The following is a 22,531-nucleotide window of genomic DNA, read 5'->3' as shown; positions in this document are numbered from 1 at the left end:
TCAAGTAACTTGTTACATTTACAGCAATGTTGTCAGAGAGAGGGGGTGTCCATAGTTACCGTAGCCTGAGGTGGGGAGGCCCAAATGCCTCATGCGGTTCCGGACCAGCTCGGACAGCTCTTCCCTCTCGGAGCGTCTGTAGAGGTTGAGACGCTGCTGGGCTATGCGCTGGGCGTGGTCTTTACTCGAGTCCCGGCTTCCCCCCTGCCACCTCACGCTCTTCTTACTGAGACGCCGCGCCCACTGCATGCTCTTCTTCCTCAGCAGGGGGTGATCCGACTGCTCGTTGGCGCGAGGCTCTTCCCCTCTGTCTTTTGTGTCTTCGCAGTCGTCAACGCTCATGGACACCTGGGACTTAATCATGACGGAAGTGTTTGTGTTTTTCTTTTGATCCCAGTCTGTGATTATATGTTGGCATTAATGCATTAATGTTCACAATCTCACCTCTGAAGTGGTGAAAACGTGAGACTCTGTGCGATAGATACCGATGGGAATTTCAGCACTGGAGGAGCAAAGTTTTTGGAACAGTCTCCCGTAGGTGCCGATCCATAGATCTTCCTCTTTTATCTTCATCTAAATAAGAGAAAAGAACGTCGGTTTGAAAAGAGGTTTGGTCAATTGAACCATTTTCTCTTCCACAAAGACTTCCTCAAAATTATTATTATTAAAAGTTCGATGACCTTGACCCGATCACAAAATTCTGTTTGTTAAAATTTTATATGTACAAATTATAAGATAATAATGCTACACAAAGTGTTGCATATGTGTGAAGTAAAAGAAAAAGGAACAGATGGATTAAATATTATCCAAATGTGAAGGAATGTATGGAAGAGGTTCAAGAAGAAGAAAGCCATTGAGGAAAGAAAACTAAAAGTCCCATTTATAGTTTGCCACAAGCCTGTGAGGAACACAGGAAAGACGAACGCACCACACAGAGCAACCGTAAAAGAAAACTTTCCAGGGAGAAAACGGTAAGTCGTTTCACCTTTTAGCAGCATCAAGTTCATGTGCTCAAATCAGAAGCTGTAGTAATATTTCAAAATTGAGATTCACAAACACGTTCCACCCAATTTGACTCAGCTTGAACTATTCTGCAAAGAAAATCTGGCAGCTTCTCCTGACATGAAAAACTGAAAGAAAAAAAATACAACACAATTCCTGTATGTGTAATGGCAGCAGAGGGTCATTCCACAAGTATGAATTAGAGATGTGCCGATTGATCGGCCACCGATCATAATCAGCAGATTTCCATAAAAAAGTGTATGATCGGTGTTCGCCGATTATGGTCTCTTGTTGCCGATCACACAAACCGATCACCTGCATCTCATTTCGCAGCCTGCCTGTGCAGCTGGTCTCCTCTATCCTTCACTCTGCGCAAACGTGCAGCAACAAATCCTAAGCGATGAGGAACTATAACGCACTGAGTGAATGGGGAAGTTTGCGTGTTCCGGCGGAAAATTGAAGCACATCAAAATGCATCAACACGACGAAGCTAATACGACATAAAAACAATGCCATACTTGACGGAGTTTGGCTACATTGAGGCTCACTGCAGTAAAAAAGACATATGGAGGATCAGATAGCAGGTAAAGCAGCGCACAGCTACAAACACTCACCTGGATTAGCATGACGGTCAGAAAGCTAAACAAATAACCCGCAAAATTATTTAAGTCTTCGAGCTGCAAGACGCTGGTTCTGCTCTCGCTGTTGAACCGCTGCTACGCACTGTAGCAGTAATATTTAGTAATATTTATAATATTATATTATAATATTTCACAGACGGAGCACCGCTTCTGCTCCACCTGGTAGTGACTCTCACACCGAACCTCTGCTTAAAGCTGTAGCATCTAACTTAAAAAAATAAATTTTACATGCGTATTAAAACTTTCGCTGTCCTAACATGAGACAAATAATCTCTAAAAAAATAATCGATCTCCTCCCTGCTCTGCATAATTACTCCGCTCAGTCAGAAACAGCCAATCAGAACTAGCAGTAATCAGCTAGCCGCCATGCTAACAGGAAGTTTTCATTCAGTAACTCTGGATTGTTTAATGGATTCTGTTTTTGCCTTTGAATGTTACGTTTTGTACTTGAATTTCTTGGCAATGTTGAGAAGTTTTATTTTGACTCTTTGCATTATTTAGCCTCTTCAGAGCCTTCGTATGTTTTCAGTCTGTTAAAGATAGTATTACTGATAGCAGTATCTACAATTTGCATGACGTCTGTTATGTTTTTTTCTTGGAAAAAGTTATTAAAAACAAGTTTTTGTCTAAATTAAGGTGAATTCATGGTTCCTTTTTCCATATAATGTAACCGGTCATGCTTATGATTAAAAAAAATTATAATTATGTGATCGGTATCGGTGATCGGCCCTCATGGGTAATCGGAATCTGCAGGAAAAAACCTGATCGGCACATCTCTGGTATGAACTAATGATTGCTAATTACAAATACAAGCCACCCTTTCCAGACTTTTATTTCTAAGAAAATAGAAAAAAAAAAAAAGACGGATTATTTTTCCTTCCGTTTTTCTATTATGCCCAACTTTGTGCTCTACTTTCTTCATTGTACATGTGACTCACAGCACAGAGGAATCCTGATCCAGGGGTGGTGTCCAGTCCCAAGAGCAGTCTAGCAATAAGAATCATGTAGTCCTTTACGAAAGACTGAAAAAGTAGCAGATGTAAAACACTTCAAATCACTTTACAACCTTGATTACATCTAACAAAATAAAAAGCATACGGACAAAGAAGAAAGAAAGAGAACGAGCGATGCTTTAGTGACTGAGCACAAGAGGGCAGCTCTGCCTTCTGAAGCCAGCGCTGTGTAAGAGAAGCGACTGTTTCTCTGCTTATGTGAGACACGCTCACATACCTGATGCTGAATAAAGTCACCTGAGGCTGCGGGGCTTGCTGTGGATGCCTACCAACCTGATAGAGAAGGGTGTCCAACATGCTGATGCTGAACACTCTGCCTGCAGCGAAGGGCAGGCGGAACATGAAGGCCAAGTTGGAGCCTTTGTCTCTCTCTTTCTGTGCAACACGAAATGGTCAGAAAGTCATTTACCCATAATTCACCATGCGGTTCCCCACTCTGGTTCCCCGGGTTTCGACTGACCTTCTCCAGCTTGGACAGAGCCAGCGAATAGCAGTCCTTCGCTCTAAACTGCATGAACCTCATGTTGGATGGATGTGTGAGCTCAGTGATAATACTGACACTTGGAAACAACCTACATTGTTTTTTGACAAGTGGAGAAAATTGGGCAAAACCCCCCCCCGCCCCCAAAAAAAAACAAGTTAAGTGGACAAGATCAATCTTCCAAGCAGAGGAATTCAAATTCAAAAATCCTTTATTGATCCCAAAAGGAAATTAACTGTCATAAAGTTATTAATTTAACAGAGTCAACTAAAATGTTTAATTTACCTGAACATTGTTTGTACATTGACAATAGTTTTGGCATCTGCCATGTAGTCTTCCTCTGCGCTCATCGTACTCTCTTTATCAACCACAACTAAGTTATCAGCATAGATGATACCACACTGGAGCAGACTGTCCAGACTGCAACACACACAAAAAGATCACGTGACAACAAAACATATGAAAAAGTAGGTATGTTCTTTAAATAATTTAAAAAATTTTTAATAAAAAACCCAAAGATCATGCGATGGCCTTACTTGTCTATCGACCCACCCATGTAGTACACCATTGGGAAACAACAAATGGCCTCCAGGAAGTGATTATCAGGACTGCGGGAAGAAAAATCCTGATGAAACTCAACGCTGTTTTGTTTGCTCTTGACATTTTTCAAACAAAAGAGAAAGGTTTGAGTTTGGTAAACAATCAGTGAAACATTTAGTATGTTAATAAGTCAGAAAAAGCCTCGGAGAAGACAATAAAGCAATTTCTCACAAAAGGATTTGTCCTTTGTTTCTTCTGTTTGTCCTTGCTGCTGATCTGTGCAATTTGTGTCTCCAGCAGTCATTTGTTTTGTTTTCAGCTTTTAGAAAGAAAATATTACCAAATCTGCTGCAGTAAAATGCAAAACTCAGCTTGTTATTGGCAATATACTGTCTATTTTGTGCATGAACTGCAAAGCTCTTTGGTTATGGACTTTGTGTATGATTGCATTTTCAAAAGAACTTTTGAAAAAAAGAGTTGTGTGCTTAAATTACATTTTGTCCATCGAATCAAATCAGTTTTTATTTTTGTAGTGCCAAATGACATTAATTTGAAAAGAGGTTTGGTATTATTTAAAAAAGCACTAATCTATCTATTAACATTTTAACAATTTGTTAATGGACTTTATCAATGCATTCATGCGCAACCGGCTCTTTGAGGACATTCCCGATTTCGATGTGACCCAAAATGAAAAAGAGTTTGACATTCGTGGCTTAAGGGGTTTGGATTTGTTCAATGACTGGACCGCAGCCAAAATAGGTACTGAATTAAATAAATGCAATTTAAAGTTACAGGCGAATACCCAACAGTAGCTAATACTTAAAAAATGCAGGCAAAACATTGGCGAAGTAATGAGCAACATTTTTCAGAAATCCTTTGGCAAGATTAACTTAGATTTTTCTAATTCCAGTGGACTAACTTGCCATTAACTTTAAAGCAAGATATAGGAGCTTGTTTTGAGTTAATAACTCATTAATATTGATTTTAAAAAAGTACTGGGTTGATTTGATTTCCAGACTTTTAAACTGATAACAAGGGAAAAATATCTTGGTGTAAGTGAAATAAACTGTCAAGGGAACTTGTACTTTTTATTATCGCGAATCAAGGAATTATTGACATAATATGATATGCACCAAGTGAATCTATCTTTTCAAAGCTGCTTCAGAAATGAGTCTATTTCTGAAGCGATCATTTCCAACAGCCTGCAACAGACTCTTGGGAGCCTCTGTGGAGTAGTTATCTCATTGGTCAGAGTGTCTTCAGGCAGAGGGACGAGTCCATCTGGTGCCGAACGCACTCAGAGATTCAGACACTTTATTAGTGTCTGCCTCCCTCCACCTCCTTTGACATTGCATTACTTTTTGCATGTTCCCAATCCTGCTGACACAAGACCCAAGGCTGTTGTAAGTGATTGAATTCCAAATGCGTGGGTGTTTGCATTTGTGTGTGCAACGCTGATGGAGAGACGGGGGGTTGGACGGGTGGACGGGGAGGGTGGCACCGAAACCAGCAGCACGCGGGGAGCATTTATTGTTATGTGTGTGCACTTCTAAGAGAGTTCTTTCAGCCGGCATGTGGGGGATGAAAAGGCGACACATCAGGGCTCTTGATGGAAGTTAGAGCTCTCAAAAGAAATCATTTTCTCCCCTTGTGGCAATATATAACACCCAAGTTCAAGGCAGAGCAAGTTTCCATGGTTACTGTCTGGAGGTACGGGGGATTTTTTACTTTTCTTTGTCACTAAAAACACAGAGTAACACCAGTAATCTAACATCAGAATTAACAATGGAGTCCCACCTCCACAGCCTTGCCCTAAGTGCTTGCTGACGCGCGTCTTTCAGCGGTCATAATCTTTCCCAGCGTGACACGGAGGAAGTCTGAGTGAAGCGAAAAAGCGGAGGAACAATGTGCCGCGGTACACGCATGTTAAGAACTCACGGGTTATCCAGCAGCAAGACAATGGGGTTCAGCTCTTTCTTGGGTCTGTAATAAGCTCTCAGAGGCACTATGAAGTTATAGAGACCGTTCCCCGCCGTCTCAGCTGACACAATGATGAGCTTGTTCTTGAAGCCGTAAGCCTTTGCGTCCTCAAAGCTGTTGTGCATGCAGCCCTGCAAAAGGAGCGGAGCACATAGCGGCATTTTAGGTATGCTTTTTATGATGTGAAGGACAGAGAGAGGGAGACGAGAGGGAATGATTGAGGCAGCCTGTAATTGAGTGACTAAGTTGAAGGAAAAGCGACTGCCCACCTGGTCTAGTCGTAGGCAGCAAAATTGTGCTTTTTCAGCCAACAGATGGCATAAGGTGGGCGAGCTCCCAATGTACGGCGAGTTGGGAGGATAACCTTTGACATACCTGAAAACAGATCCAGAAGGAATGAATGATGCACTTTGTCAAATAAAAAATATGCTGTAATGTACTTCATTACAGCATATTGTAATAAAGTACAATATGGACAATACAAGAACAGCTGTAATAGACTCCAGGAGACAGAGGAGGGCAGAGTTTCACCTGCTAACAGAACAACAAACCCTACAGCCAAAGCAGCGATTAAACATCTTGAACCAAAACCTGTTAGTCTATAAGAATAACCCAGATAAACTCTAGATCCAATCGATAATTTGTGTCAAGACTTGAAAATTACAGCTCAAGCACTTTCAATCCAGTCTGACTGAGCTATGTTGTAAAGTCTAGATGTACAAAGGTGGCAGAGGCGCGCCACAAAAGACTTGTGGTTGTAACTATGGCAAAACTGATGCAATAACATGCTGAAAATAAAATCAGAAAAAATAAATAAATAAATAAATCCTGCCACACTTTACAGACTTTTATTTGTAAGATGTTTTAAAATTGTATCACTTCACTTCTAAAAAAGTGTTACCTATTTTTGACCAGAAAAGTACTTAAGCTGCCAGTAAAATGTAACAAAAGGGCAACTAAAAAAGTTTTTGTTGTTGCAGACAAACGACAGGAAGTTGCTTGCCTGCAACAATGACATGCTGCAGATAAAAATCAGATGAACTAAAGTATCTTTCAGAACTTGTAACTGTCTAAATTTCTGCTATAAGCTGCTGTCTCATAATGTAAATCTAAATGTTTCATAATAATTTCAGTCTAAGGAAAATATTGCAAAGCAGAAAAAGTACTAATTCCAACTTGAAACAAAAACTTAAAGTACACAGTGTGTCCTAGCAAAACATTTTTTGGTCTGAACCCTTAAATTCATCCAGTTCGCCCTTTTGATACAAAAAGTGTATTTGAAAAAGAAAATTAAAAACTAAACTAGAAGAGCTCTTTAACAATTTCTATTTTCGTTTCTACATCAAATTAAAGCTTTTTTTGTAAATCTGTTGTTGTTCATTATATGTAAGGTTTGGGAGTCATTGGGAAAAAACAAAATCCTTACTCAGTGAACGAGCTTCCCTTCTCATCTGTAAAAACAGTGTCGTCTTCTGACTGATCGCTCAGGAGGTCACACGGCAGGATCGCGGCAGAGTCGGCGATTTCTTGGACCGGTGCGATACTGGGTCGGCGGCTGCCTGTCCCGTTCACGGTGGGCGGGACCAGTTTGCCCCCTGAAATATTGGGTGGACTTGTATTCTGAAGATCTATGGCGACAGTTCCTGCAAACACAAGCATTCTGCCTCACACCTCACTGCATGGATTACCTTCACCTATCCACTTTAACTTGGACATGTTAAAGTAAAACATGTTTTACTTTAACGCCCTAAAACATGCAAGTCTCTCTCACCCATGCTTGCAATGATGCTGTGCACAGGAAGCTGTGAGGGCCCGTCGTAGATTCCTCCAGCAGGACGGCCCTTCCTCTCCTCCTGGTTGAAGATGAAGGCGGAGTTCTCCTCTTTGGTGATGTTGATGTAGTAGCAAGTGTCTGTGGCAGCCATGATGTGGTGTGGACCAGGGTTCAGCAGGATGCTCTTGTTCTCCTCCCTTTTTATCCCGATGAGACACACGCCGTACCTTGGAGACCACAAATCCACCGTTTGTGAAGAAGAGAATGGATTTATTACAACAACGCCTGCAAGGCATTGGAAATATATGGCAACAAGTGAGCGAAAGCAGGATGACGACCTAGACTGGTTGCAAAATCAGCCTGAAGGAAAGTGATGCTCGGGGCATCTGCTAAGAAGTCTTGGTTCACATCACCCTGGTGAATAAAAGCTTGACTACATAGATACTGACAAGTTTTCATGCCTACAATATTCCTTGATCTTCCTGCTGGCAGATTTAGATTTCCTATCAGAGAAAACCGCTCCTCATTTTCAGCCACTAAGTCTCAGTCTAATTAGTTGTCCCTGTCATGTTCCATGAGAGTAAAATAAAGAAACACTTAACCCAAACAAAATCTGCAAAAACCTCAACTTGCCAGCCTCCTGAGGGGGACATTTTAGCTTACACGTCAACTCACTTTTTGTGAGCATGAAAGGAGGCGTACGTGAAACTTTTGCCATTGTACTCTCCAAAGAACTTGCTGTCGCACAGTCGGATGTGGTAGACCTCGTTGCCGGAGCAACATCCGTACATCCTCTGCCATTGCTCCGGAGACTGCTGTCCTTCTCTGCAATTGATTCAGAGAAAATACGGTTAGGTCCATAAGCCAAACATCTTCTCCATCTAAAACACTGACAGTGAAGACATGGTTTAAACCCCTGTGATAAAAAGAAAAGATCAACAGCAAAAAAGCATGTCTTTATTGAAGCAGTTTGGTTGATCTATCTTTGTCAGTCAGCTCATTTGCCTTTAATGATTTGCCTTTTTTTAACTCAACCACCTATAATAACAACGAGGCTAAAAGTGGTGGGTCAAAGTTAAGGTGGCTTTTAAACTGAGTTTCCTTCCCTGACTTCATCCGTCCTATTGTAGAAACCAGAATTACATACCGAACTAAGAATACTCAGATTGATCCACCAGCCAATTATTTGAGCAGACTGTGATTTTCTTTTTAAATCGACATCAGCCACACATGAGTGTGCACTGAAACATCTGGGAAGGACAGTGTTTTCAAACTTGAAACTATCCACCAATGTCAAATTTTAACTCGGAAATGTTATCTTTAGGGTTAGGAGTTAGGTTAAGGGCTTTCTGTTTTTGCTGTGGAGGTGAGTATCTTGTTTCTGCTGTACATGCGTATGTCTGTAGAGACTCACTGCATCAGCCAGCGACACTTCTGCTGTAAGTCTACATGCTGTGAAAAATCATTTGCCACTGCAGAGCTTTTCAAACTGCCTTACAAAGAGCTCTTGGCAAAAAAATAAAAAAAATATCCAACAAAGAACAGAAAAGAAAAAGAAACAGCAATATAGCGTGCTGCTGTTCTCTCTTGTGCTGAATTTTTTTTCATGTCCTGCTGTGTTGTAAAGCACCCAGGATTTTTCTTCTAAGCTCTGGCTTTTCCTTGGCTCCTTGGAGCTTTTATCAAACATCAGCAGAGGTGAACATGCCAAGAAGTTGAATTTTTCAGTCATACGGGGGAAGAGAAATAAAACGGCTTATCGGAGATGGCTTATCGGAGATGACCTACCGTCCGCGGGAGGTGTGAACTAGGAGCGTCACCAAGGTGGAAGTGGCAGGACACACACAGTTGAGAGCCAACATGGCGTACTTGAATTCCTCCTCACACACAACTTGATCTAGAATTGGATGACATGTTGCAGGTGTGTAACAACGATAAACTAACATGGCTGTGGAATGAAAGATGTACAGTGGTATGCAAAAATATTCATGTCCTTTTAACTTTTCCACACACTAATTATGATTAGAGTAATGCTCACTTTTGTGAGACAATGACTGACATAATCTGACACATCAATTATGACCAATTATTTCTGACTTTTAAAAATATAAATTTCTTTACATATAAGGACTGATCTGAAAGTTTTTCTGCTTATGCACTCTTGAGAGTTGAATTGTCAAAGGAAGTCCTGAACTCTTGTTGCTTCCAGATGCGTTGACAGCTGTTTCTATGTGAAATGAGGAGTAGCCGCCTTCAACAATGACATTTAATGCAAATGAAACTGCAGCTCTTTGAGTCATACCGTTTCCTGATTTGACGTAATTCACTTGGCGTCCTTGCAAGTAATAAACCTTTATTAGACGCGCAATTCTCAGACTGATTAGTCTGTTGAATAAGGTCAGTTTTTCTAATGGTAAATATAAAATTACCACATCGCAAAGTTAAATTAGGAGGGTTGAATTCAAACATGGACTATCAAAACTATTAAGGTGACCTCTGAGTTCTTAGCTGAACAGATTGTAGTTGGGATCATCAAAGTAATGGGATTGAGTTCAAATACATGCCTATCTTTTGAGATTTTTATTTGTAAAGTGTAATTTTTTTTTACTTCTAGTTTCAGTTTACAAGCTGAAAAAAGGGGCATGATAACTTTTCCAAGGGACTGCACATTAATATGTACTTTTAAGAGTCTAATTTTTAGCTTTTTATACACAAGTGATGGTCAGAAAGTAAAAAAAAAAAAAAGTCTCACCTGCAAATTTAACATGGAACTTATTTTCAGGTTTGAGTATCTGGACATAAAGAGGGCAGTTTGGAGCAAAGTCTTTCACAGCCCAAGCTCTCAGGATGGTCTGGTGGTCCTAAAAGAAAATATTGCAAATTATTTTACAAGACAGTTTTTAGGAACTATAACGTTCAAATATATATATATACAATTTATCTTACCGCGGCCATGCGATCAACCTCATTGCGACTGCTCAGAATGAAACAAGCCTCTGCGTCGTCCATTCTGCAGCATTTTGATAAAAGACACGAAGAGGTCTTTATAGAAATAAGTCAGTCGGCAAAAAAATAATAAAACTTCTGCCGCACAATATTCACATGAAATTTTACTGATTCAATATTCCATTTTGCATCGGCTGTGTACATAAGCAGACGCACAAACGAGCTGACAGGTGCCGTGTATTGAATGTTCAGTTCGGCTGTAAAACTGTTTCTGCATACGATTAACACAGCCAGAGGAGTGCAGAATGCAAAACAAGTGTGGGAGGATTTGAAACACTGCCAGATGAAGGATGTAAGCACGACACACACCCAAGTCCTTTGCTTCTAATTGCTCTGGTAAAACCCTGACAAATGTATACAGTGGAGTTATGCAACAGGCTCCCGTCACAGCAGTTGTTTTGAATGCCGTACCTGGTGCAGTGCTGTAAATAACTCTGCTATGATTAATATTGACAAACGGTCAAGATTATGTGGCTTAATGTTACAGAGCCACATTACACCACATAAGTCTGTAGCTACCATTACCGCAGAAAAGACCTAAATTGAGTGTAATGATCTGCAAAATCAGGTCATTTATGGCCGGCTGAAGCTCTGCAAAGAAAATCCGGAGGTGGTTTACAATCTTGTGTTTACTTGAACTGGATTCCACTTAGCTACAGATGAAGTCTGATGCTGCAGAAAGAAATTTGGCTAGACAAGCTTTTATTCCTCTTTATTCATTCTTCTCTCCAAGTGTCATTTATTAAACATCCAGGATAAAAATACGACAAAATAACGTTAACCCTTTTGAGAAGGAGTCATTTTACCAGTCAAGTCATAAAGCTTTAAAGAACAATAACAGAGTTGTCATTGTATTAAGCCATATAGCTCTGACAAGCTTTTATCTGAAAAATGGAAAGATAGACTAAGCTAAGCGATATCTAAAATGATTTCTACTGTAATGAAACAATGGTTTTTATCTGCTTTAGCCGTCTTTTTGGATATTTGAAACGCAATTAATCTGAAACCTTTGCAATAAAACAAGCTTTTCAATTAGTTTGAACTCAACCACTGCAGCAGACCAACATCCTTAGTAATAGATGAACTTTGACCTCTCTTTCCTCCCCTTTGCCCCTGTCCGACATGGTGCGTGAGAAACTAAGACACATTAGATGCTACACCTGAGGCGAAGTGTGGAGAAGGCCAGAGGTGAAAGCAGTTTTAAATTCTTGGGGGTACTATGACAAAAAGTACCCGGCACACCTCTAAAAAATCGGCCACCGATCATAATCGGCCGATTTCCATGAAAAAGTGTATGATCGGTGATCGCCGATTATGGTCTCTTGTTGCCGATCACACAAACCGATCACCTGCATCTCATTTTGCAGCCTGCCTGTGCAGCTGATCTCCTCTTTCCTTCACTCTGCGCAAACGCGAAGCAACAAATCCTAAGCGATGAGGAACTATAACGCACTGAGTGCGACGGAAAATTGAAGCACGTGGGGTGAAGCACATCAAAATGCATCAACACGACGAATCTAATATGGCATAAAAACAATGCCATACTTGATGGAGTTTGGCTACATCACAGCAGTAAAAAAGACATATGGAGGATCAGATAGCAGGTAAAGCAGCCACAGCTACAAACACTCACTCGGATTAGCATGACGGTCAGAAAGCTAAACAAATAACCCGCAAAATTATTTAAATCATCGAGCTGCAATGTAAGACGCTGGTTCTGCTCTCGCTGTTGAACCACTGCTACGCGCTACAGGTAGTAATATTTCACAGACAGAGCTTCACTTCGGCTCCACCTGGTAGTGACTCTCACACCGAACCTCTGCTTAAAGCTGCAGCATCTAACCTAAAAAAATACATTTTAAATACGTATTAAAACTTTCGCTGTCCTAACATGAGACAGATAATCTCTAAAAAAATAATCGATCTCCTCCCTGGTCTGCATAATTACTCCGCTCAGTCAGAAACAGCCACTCAGAACTAGCAGTAATCAGCTAGCCACCATGCTATCAGGAGGTTTTCATTCAGTAACTCTGGATTGTTTATTGTAATGGATCCTGTTTTTGCCTTTGAATGAATGTTAAGTTTTATACTTGGATTTTTTTGGTAATGTTGAGAGGTTTTATTTTAACTCTTTGCATAATTTAGCCTCTTCAGAGCCTTCGTATGTTTTCAGTCTGTTAAAAATAGTATTACCGATAGCAGTACAATTTGCACAATGCCTGTTTTTTTCTTGGAAAATTAAAGGTGAATTTATGGTTCCTTTTTCCATATAATGTAACCGGTAGTGCTTACGATTAAAAAAAATAATAATTATGTGATCGGTATCAGTGATCGGTATCGGTGATACCGATCACTGATACCGTGATCGGTATGGGTGATCGGAATCGGTAGGAAAAAACCTGATCGGCACATCTCTAATATATTTAAAAGCTGGGTAGCTCTTGAATTGCTACAGAATGGAGCTGTATTTCCCTCAGCCCACTGGCTGCAATGTTGATACCTTGAGATGCCATGAGACCTAAATCTTGAACATCATGGCATGGAGTGCATCCCAGTTTTTCATGTCTGGCATATAACCATTCATTTTAGCTTTTAAACTGGTTCTATTGATCCTGTGTCCAGACAGAGGGATAATCAGTAGCCTAGCATCATGGCCTGTTCTGAAGATCCTGCAGCTTCCACTTCTCTTCCTAACATGGCGCCTCCTCACCCTGACTCTCATACTGACAGGAGGAACCACAGAGCTCTGTTAGGTTAAAGCTCATCTTCTGAAGTTGGGATATTTTTCCTCCAACATGTTCCAGAGGAATCACCTCAAACCAGATGTTGGACTGGATTTTATTTAAATGTCATTTGTGAATGTTAGTTTCTCATTTTCTACAGTGAAGCTATAAAGGTTGAAAAATTTTATTATTTTGGAGAAAATCTCATCAACATCAATATTTCCACTAAATAAGAGGCAAAAAACAAAATTGTTTGATAGAGGAAAAGCCTCTCAAACTCTGAACCCGACAGCACCAAACAATTTTTTATATTAGACAATTTAATTTTACACAATTATCGCGGTAGAAGCCATTTGTTTGTTAAATACTTAATGAAACATATTTACCGTGTTTGATGTTTGTTGTAAATGACTTATACTCACACAGAACGAGGTAATTAGTCCAAGTTTGTCGTTTATTGAACGTTCAGAAACTACAGCGGCTGTGATGCGCCAAGACAAAGATAAAACAACCCGAACAGGTGATCAACTCTAAACCACTAGCACATTTTTACTCTCTGTCATTTAAGCACCCGTTGCCATGGCAACCTCCTGCGCTCCACAAGCCGACCAGAGATTACGTTAAAAACTTAACATTCAGTTCGTTACGATATCAGGTTTGCAGGCTTGATTTATTTTATTTTGCGATCATTAATAAGCCTCCCTGAACACAGCGATGGTTGATTAGTTCCTGCTCTGCTTGTTACTTTGGTAATGGAACCGAAACGCACAGAATTGCGCAACACCTTGTTGAAACAATAATTACTAATAATAATTAAATAATAATTGTTCTTTAATAAAGTTATGAACGTTTTGATAAGGAGTCAGAGGAGGACGTGCTGCTCTCAGCCTCCTGGCTGCGTTCAGTTTGTCACCTAAAGCCGAGATCGACTCAAAACCTTCCTCGATCTGCGTGTTGCACCACTGCTCTAGAAAAGTACGAACAGTTCAGAAACGATGTGAAATGAGAAAAAAGCTATTTATTAACCGATTAAGTCGTGTTTTAGATTGTTCTTGAAAAAACTAATCAGTCACGGCTGATTAGTGGGTGAACTCGCAGCTGCACAGTGAACCCATTCATTTTTTTTTTTTACAGCAGACATCCATTCAGATCATTTTTATCTCACATTTCATCAAAAAGGGCAGGGAATCCAAAATTCAGAAAATGTTCAGATATAACTGGAAGGTTACCCAAATTTGAAAAATCAGCAACATAGACGTGGTACAAAAATTGGTTGGAATTTATTGGCCAACTAAAATGTTCGCCCACCTACATTACATATCTTTTGTGAAACATGAACTCCAGATTCCACCTGTGTCTGTTCTGTGTTTTCATGACGGAGTGTTATTACGTTGCAGCTGTTAGAATCCGTCCACACTTTTCAGAAGGCACCACTTACTTTGCACGGAGCAGATCCTGGTCTTTGAGGACTGACCCTTGCAGGTAGATGACCCTCTGAGACCACAGGGGAATCTGCAGCACCCTTCGCACCTGCAGGTCCATTTCACTCGGGCACAGGATCACCACATAGTAGTCCTTAAAGATTTTTAAAGAATCGTGAGATTGCCTGCATGGCAGCGCATTTGGTAAGTTAGTGGATGCTAGTAGGCACCTGCAGTCTGGGGTGTGCGTAGAATTCATTGAGAAAGTCCATGAGCAGGTCTATTTTGAGAGAGCTGACACATAAAACTACATGCTTCTCTGTCTGAGCTCTGTGGCGGCTGTAGTTCCCTCCAGACTTCTGTCTCTCCATCCACAGGTAGATCAGCTCCTCAAACTGGCAAAACAAAATGTAGATTTCAATAAAACAACAAACAAAAAAAACCACATCAAGCATAAAAAGTTCAACTTACCTGGAGAGGAAGCACCACAAGAGCCACGCAAATCATGATGACAACCAGCAGCTGAGAAGGCCAGATGCGTGGAGTCACATCTCCAAAGCCGACGGTGGAGAAGGTGACGATGCAGAAGTAGAAGGAATTGAAGAGGGAGAGGTTCTGACCCGCTCGCTCCAGGTGCTGGATTCCACATGTGCTGTGACAAAAAGGTGACAGCAGCTGAGCAAGTTAACTCAAATACTCAGGGAAGGATTTACAAAGTTGTATAGTGCACAGTGCACGCGTTTTGAAGTCACAACTCGCTTTATTTCTGCCACAGATTTACAAGGAAGATTATATTACAACTGAAGAAAGATAAAATCTGACCAAGTATTTTTGGTTCAGTTTCAAGAGCAAGTGTCTATGTACACTTCAAATAAGACTAAGCTAACTTATAAGTAACTTTTCAGCAAGATGTAAGAGCATGTTTTACGTGAATAGCTTCTTAAAATTGATGAAAAAGTATGAGTACCGTATTTTCCGCACTATAAGGTGCACCTAAAAACCTTGAATTTCATCAAAAACCGACAGTGCGCCTTATAATCTGGTGCGCTTTATATATGGACCAATATTGAGCCACAACAGGTCTAGCAACTACGGTAAGCAGACGCCGACTTCATTTTCGCCTGTAGAAGAAGAAGCGCGCGGTGCATGCTGGGATGGTTGTCAGAACGCTGGTTTGTTAATAAAGTTTGACTGACCTATCTACCTACCGACTGTCTAGAATCAGATCGTCTGCAGCTCATGTAGCACCACCTTATCCTGAACATACTGTGCGCGAACGGAGAAGGGTGACCATCGTCCGGCCACGCGGACGATGGTCCAGTCGCGGAAGGCTCTCCTCGCCGACCGGAGTCGGACTGTTTTGTTGACATTCATTATGTCCACAAAGTGGCTTTAGATATTCATCCGGGGTGCTTCGACTAGGGTTACCAAGGTACCAGCCCCTATACATTTAAAGCCGGGCAGCGTGTCAGGTGGTCTGTGTTACCCAGAAAGCAGTTGGGCACAATATCGCAACACCAACACCGTGAGTGAAACAATGACTGGGACAGCCTACTATATAAAGTACTCGGGGTCACGTCTCACATTTGTAGAGTACGGAACAAAGGGACATGTGACAACCCTAGCGTCTATTCTATGCGCCATATATATATATATATATATATATATATATATATATATATAAAATAAAAGTTTTAAAATAGGCCATTCGTTGAAGGTACGCATTATAGTGCGGAAAATACGGTAATATCACAGATTATTTCACTTATAAAATGGGGAAAATCTGTTGTTTTAAGTAAAATAATCAGCCAGTGAGACCAGTAGGTTCTTTAGCAATGCTAAGGAATTTACTTAAAGCAAGCTCCCATATTTTGCTGAAAAGTTACTTGCAAGTTAGTCTAGTCTTATTTTGAATATAGATACTTGCCCTCGAAACTAGACCAAAAATACTTAGTAAGACAAAAGACAGAAAAAAGTCTCTTCACAGAGAGCTCCAGGTGCTGCTCTGACTAATATCTCTCAACAAAATCAAGAACATGTGACTGGAATCACATTTAGTGTTATTTTAAATCAACAAATCAAGTGAATGTTTTCAGTGCAGCTGACTTTAAAAGACGTGAAGTATTTTCACTCTGATTCAATGAAAACGCAGATACATCTGAGGTGAAAATACATTACAACCAAAAGGAAGAGCAATTCTTATGTGTGTCTAACCTCGAAAACAAGTCTTCATTCCAGAATTATTTTTTAAGTCAGGTTAACTAACTGCTGCTTGTGAAACTCTATCGCCTGGAAAAGTTATAAGGTTTAGAACAATGAGTCACTTTATCCTTTTTTCTACTGCACTAAAATAACCACAAGTTTCACTAAAAAGCATTTTTTTTCTCATACAGACTTTATATTGCAAACAGCTTTGGGCTAATAGAATCTAGGGCCATTAGCCATTGTTATAATGGATATAAATATGACATTTTCTCTAATGCAACCACAGCGCTTCATTTAATTAAAGTGAGCAAAGTTTCAGAGATGCAGAGGTTCCAGTTGAAAACCACGTTTAGATATATTTACTTTTTTCTCTCTCTTTATGGCGCTAAATAAGACATTTCTTGTTTTAGGACAGTTTGGTTTACAAAAAGCATTTTCATTTCTGCTGAATGCTAGAATAATGAGATAAAGATTTTCTTTTTTATTATTATTATTTCCACTACTTTTTAAATTACTTTACATATTAAGATAATGATACCTCAAAGCCCAAATGATGCTGTCATGGCTGTTGACGTGTCTGATCAATTCTCAAAATTGGAGAATAATTACGAGTGTTAGAAAATGAAGCACCATCACCAGACATTGGATCATGTAAATCGACAATGAGTGAATATACAACCAAAAGTTGCTAGAAAGTGGCTGAAGAACAACAAAGGCGATGTTTTTGTTGTGGTCATCGCCATGAGCTTAGAGCTGGAAAGATTTCTTTCCTTTCTCAGCTTCATGTATTCTGTCAGGAGCAATGGGTCAAAATAACAAATCATTTTTGTAATTTTGTAGAATGTTAATATTTTATTAAATATAAGCCATTTTAAAAAAAGAAACTTTATCTAAATAATTTTTGCCAACCCTAATATGCCTAAACAGCAAACTCATTTAATACTGGCAAAAAATAAATTATTGAGTGTCTTCTAGAGAGTTTATTTAAGTGAAGTGACCTCTGACCTTTACATGCAAAGTTATGTGTTGTTTCTTAGTGTGTTTTATGAATTGTCTCAAGTTGATGACCAGGACATCTTTGTAAATTTTTCCTGTTTGATAAAGTAGTAGTTAGATTAGCGGTTCTCAACGTGGGCGCTACCGCCCCCCGGGTGGCGTTCAGAGGATGGCAGGGGGTGCTGGCGGAAATTTTTACAAAAGGGGGGCGCTGGAAGTCCTTTGGGGGGCGTTTGGTAGAAGGTAAACTTTACACATTACAATCACAACAATACCAGTTTAGACTTTGAGCAACTTGCTAAAACTGTATTTTGCAACATTAAAACATGCTTAGCTGCAACGGTATGGATGGCAGCTCTCCTTCTAGTGTTTCTGTTATTGGCGCAGCTCCGCCGTCCTGCTAGCTTCACCACATCAGGTCAGCGTTACACCGGCTGATGACGTTGCTGTCATTCACTTTGTCTGGTGTCTGATTTTCAAATATTTTATGTTTTATTGAGAATTTTTGTATATATGTTTTGGCAGTTCTTTGATCATGTCAAAGCAGCAACTTACATTAAAAAGTGTTTTATTTCCGTTTGAAAGCTGCATGCTTCCATGGAAGGACAACAGAAAATCGCTCTTATAAACATGTAATTACTAAAATCACAATAACCTGACTTTGTGTCCCTCTGAAAAATGAACCCATTTAAATAACGAAATCCATGGCTGATACCACGATAGAGAGCGTTCATTTTATAGCGTTAACACCGGTGCTGTAAGTGGTCCGGTGTGAAACAGGGGTGATAGAACCACACAGCACTTTTAAATTTCAATAATAAGAATACAGAAATTGTTTCCGTTGTTTTAAAAGGTTTATGTCAGTCTGCCTTTTCCCCATTGATACGTTTCCCGAACGCTGCGCACCATAGAGGGTTAAAAAAAAAAACGACGCGCACATTGTGCAAAACTCTGAAACAGGAGAAGCGGGACGACAAAAAACGGATAAAACGGAGAGACAAACTAGATGTGAATTATGGAATAAAAACAGAGAATCCGAAGCTTACCAGTGAAGATTACTGGTGGTGAATAAACGATAAAATAAATGTAGCAACAGGAAAGAAACTAAAGTGGACATAGCAATAAACCAAGAGACGATAAAACTAATCAAAGGAAACTAAATGGAAATGAATGGAGAACAAAATGCAAGAATAAACTAAGAAACTAAAGTAAATACAGAGGAATAAACTGGTATGGCAAGACCTTGCGAGCAATACTTAATACAGAGGACTGTATGGCAAGAATAAACAGAGCTGCACCATGTAAACATTCAATTTGTTCTGTAATAATATAACATTAGAATATTGCTTGAGGAAACTTTCTTTTCCCCCAACTTACCCATAAAACTTAAAAAGATGCGCAGCAACTATTTTACCCAGTTGTGTTTTTTTCTCTCTCGTTACTTTCTTTGATTCATCGTTCCTTTGTGTTGTTTACTTCACGTTCTGCATCCTATTTTTATGTTTCCAACAGCGCGCACTAACAAGCCTTACCCAGTGAAGACGAGGCACAGCAGGGTGCAGATGAGAACGATGACCTGGTTGAACATTGCAGAGTTCGTCCTCTGGATCGCTCTGTGGACATCATTCTGCAACGCAATGAACAACATCAGATGAAGAACTGGTATCATATCTGACTATCTTACGTAAGTAATCCACGCTACAGGCAAAAATCCCCATGTGTCATTTCTCACTGTACACACAAGTCAGGAGGAGTAAGAGAAAGAATCTGTTACTTGTGAATTAGAGTGAGCATGAAGTGCCTCGAAGAAAACACTGCAGTAAAACGCCGATCCTCTTAGCTAAACAGTCATCATCCGACACATTTAAGAATATGGATTCCACTCACAATCATGTTCTCTAGCGCACACTTAGCCAGCCAGCAGTTGAGAAACACAGGAATGAAGAGGTCCTTTATTGAAGGCCAGAAGATCTAAAAGGAGAGACAGACGTCTTGTGCAATAAAAACAACACATTTGAGAGAAATGTAGAATAATTCCCATTTTTTTCTCCTTGATTACAACACTTTTCCTTTTCCACTTTGCTCAGACTGAAATACACAATTTTCTGACCTTATTTAAGCTGCTAGTTGAACAAAGAAGTCTAATAAAAACTGAGGAGAGCGTCTAAAAAATAATAATAAAGCGATAAAATGCAATATTAATTTTTCAAAAAGGAAATCACTTAATTTATATACATTTTGTTTTAAAAATGCATGTGAAAAAGTATCATCTTGATAATCAGTGGAGAAATCTTTATTTGTTTTACACCAATCATACTTTTTTTTTGATTGGTAACCAGCTTTTTTTTTTACATGTTTCTATAATTTATTATTGGTGATGAGCTCAAAATGTTTAAAGTTGGAAGGAATCTTTGCCATCACCCTAATCTTTAATCGGTTCCTTAGATTCCTCAGATTCAAGTCAAAACATTAATATTTCTTCTAGTCATAGAAAAATGTTGGCAAAATTAAAATATTACAGCTAAACTTTGCTCTTTCAGAATAAACTTAATTATGACCTATTTCTATAAACAATGTTAAAATCAATTTAAGACATGCACATAGTTTTTAATGTTGACTATCAGTGCGTTGTCATAAATGGTCGTCTGTAGGCAAGATGCAGCGAGCCTTACTAATCCCACACATTTTGTCTTGTTCATTCATAGTGATAAATATCTATACAGACTATGACTCATTAAAGCAGACAACCAACAGCAGTGATACCTTCTGACAGGACAGATAATGAGTATTTTAGGAACAGCTAAAATTCTTACTGTAATAATGAAAGGAACTGTGTTGATCATCTCCAGAAGAAAGGAAATCTGAAATATCTGCTCCCAAATGTTCCCCTAGATAAAAGAAAAATAAATAATAAATAAGTAAAACATGCACAAGCATTTTCAGTTGTTCATCTGCAGCCACACAAATGAGTGTGAGTCACAGCACAGATTCAGTTTTTTTTGTTTTTTTCTTTTCCCATCACAGTCTGTCATCCTCATCAACCACTTACTTCCTCACCTCAACCAGATCCTGTAATTAGCGCAGATCCTTACTGTTGCTGTGACAAATGACTGGGGCTAATTGCACCACTTACGGATTGTCAGTCTTATGCCGTGAAAGCGATTAATTGTACAGAATGCCTTAATCATGCAGGACCGCCAAGTGTGTTTTTATTCCGTTGCGTCTCCAGCTCACCTTGTAGCTCAGATACATAAGCAACATGGTCTCCAGGAAACTGATTATGGCCACAATCACCTAAACAAAGCAAAGAATAAACATAACTGGTAAATTCATAACGACAGCGACATGTTAGGCACAAGCACTGATTAGGTAGAATGCTCTTTGCTCTTGATTTTGTTGTGACTCACTTGAATGGCCCAGACCGGAGCTTTCCTCTCCACCCAGAAGATCAAGTCCCTAACAAAGAGAGAGCCATGTTTACATTCAGAACTCAAAATAACAGGATCTGAGTTGAATAAAAGACAAAACTTTTATTTAACACCCCCAACACTCTTTGGCATCCCTTTGCAAAGACGTGCAAAAACAGCTTCAAAGTTTAGAATGTCCTCACATTTCAGCATCTCAGAAGATTCCCAAGAACTTCGCAACCCTAAAGCATGACAGATCCTCCACCGAACCTACCAATAGTGATGCTTTTCTACATATCGATTACACAAGAACCCACCTGGAGAGTCTATTGCTGAAAGGCTCAATCTGTGACACATCGGATCAAAGCGAGCGGTTTCAGTAAATGTAGTATTTAACAAAACCTGTCAGCAGAAAATAAACTTTTTTTTCCCTGCAATGCCTGCTAAACTTGATTGCCATGTAGATATACTGGAATGGTTGATATGGAGACTCGCTGACCCCCAAGATCCCACTTATTGCTGCAATTTTCTAGCAGAACACTTTGAAGTTTTTTTTTTTTTTTTTTTTTACTCCCATACCCTGCTGCTATGTGTGCATGGTGGCAAAATCATTTGGGTTCTCATCCGATTTCATTTGCCACAGTTCTAGCTGTGTTAAACTACAATTTTTCTGATGGGGGCAAGTTTAGGTCATTAGCCATTTCTCTCTGGTTATTTCTAGACGTATGAATATTACCAGACATGTTCTTTACGTGAACGTTCCTTATTCTTTACAGTTTTAAAGAGTGGCTATGAAAAACAGTGTCGTATTATATAAAGTAAAATGGGTGAAGTACTACTTCCTATGTTACAAACTATAGTTTTCTTAATTTGGGATTTTGTTTTGTACTTCAAAATAAGTGCACTTATAGTTTTTGCAGACCTTTGGCAGGGCTACCAAAAAGCAACCTTCTGATCTGACTCCAGATCAGAAGGTTGCGTGTTCAAATCACGTCGGGGTCACCATTTTATAGAGGAATTTAAAGGTGCTAAACTCATGAAATAAGAAACGATACACAAACTCCATTCTCTGCTCATAGATAAACAGGAAGACATTTAATACACATCTACGGATTCACACATTACATTTTCATCGTCTCATTTTCTTCGTCTCAGAATCCAAAATGTCTTGTCTCTTACTTCTGACATCGAGTTTTTATACCATTCCAGCCCTACTGTTGTGTATTGGAAAGCTTCTGACCAATGGCGTTACTGAACCTCGCTTCTGGCTCCGTCTTACACTGGATGTGTGTTGGAAGTTCCGAGAATTCAGGGGCTGACCTCCTGAAAGTTAAATCTGCTC

At 39.6% G+C, this 22,531-nt stretch overlaps 1 protein-coding gene across 2 annotated transcripts in view; it reads right to left on the bottom strand.

Moving 5' to 3' along the window:
- kcnt1a (potassium sodium-activated channel subfamily T member 1a) overlaps positions 1 to 22,531 on the bottom strand; it is a 38,039-nt gene that overhangs the window by 2,941 nt on the left and 12,567 nt on the right. For both annotated transcript variants that reach the window (XM_008423690.3, XM_008423691.3), the window contains 23 exons: positions 21,190 to 21,238; positions 21,017 to 21,076; positions 20,596 to 20,670; positions 19,670 to 19,753; positions 19,315 to 19,409; positions 15,053 to 15,233; positions 14,812 to 14,976; positions 14,599 to 14,735; positions 10,378 to 10,441; positions 10,184 to 10,292; positions 9,220 to 9,328; positions 8,107 to 8,256; positions 7,429 to 7,658; positions 7,084 to 7,300; positions 5,927 to 6,032; positions 5,616 to 5,788; positions 3,674 to 3,745; positions 3,423 to 3,557; positions 3,117 to 3,228; positions 2,930 to 3,031; positions 2,582 to 2,665; positions 445 to 573; positions 60 to 354 (listed from right to left, as the gene is read on the bottom strand). In XM_008423690.3, the coding sequence (XP_008421912.2) occupies positions 60 to 354; positions 445 to 573; positions 2,582 to 2,665; positions 2,930 to 3,031; positions 3,117 to 3,228; positions 3,423 to 3,557; positions 3,674 to 3,745; positions 5,616 to 5,788; positions 5,927 to 6,032; positions 7,084 to 7,300; positions 7,429 to 7,658; positions 8,107 to 8,256; positions 9,220 to 9,328; positions 10,184 to 10,292; positions 10,378 to 10,441; positions 14,599 to 14,735; positions 14,812 to 14,976; positions 15,053 to 15,233; positions 19,315 to 19,409; positions 19,670 to 19,753; positions 20,596 to 20,670; positions 21,017 to 21,076; positions 21,190 to 21,238 (2,933 nt within the window). The remainder of the gene's footprint in view (positions 1 to 59; positions 355 to 444; positions 574 to 2,581; positions 2,666 to 2,929; positions 3,032 to 3,116; positions 3,229 to 3,422; positions 3,558 to 3,673; positions 3,746 to 5,615; positions 5,789 to 5,926; positions 6,033 to 7,083; positions 7,301 to 7,428; positions 7,659 to 8,106; positions 8,257 to 9,219; positions 9,329 to 10,183; positions 10,293 to 10,377; positions 10,442 to 14,598; positions 14,736 to 14,811; positions 14,977 to 15,052; positions 15,234 to 19,314; positions 19,410 to 19,669; positions 19,754 to 20,595; positions 20,671 to 21,016; positions 21,077 to 21,189; positions 21,239 to 22,531) is intronic.

This window comes from Poecilia reticulata, chromosome 12 (genome assembly GCF_904066995.2).
Source record: "Poecilia reticulata chromosome 12, P_reticulata-male-v2, whole genome shotgun sequence".
NCBI lineage: Eukaryota > Metazoa > Chordata > Actinopteri > Cyprinodontiformes > Poeciliidae > Poecilia > Poecilia reticulata.
Note: the sequence above shows the minus strand (reverse complement) of the source record. Positions and strands in the feature narration are given on the sequence as shown.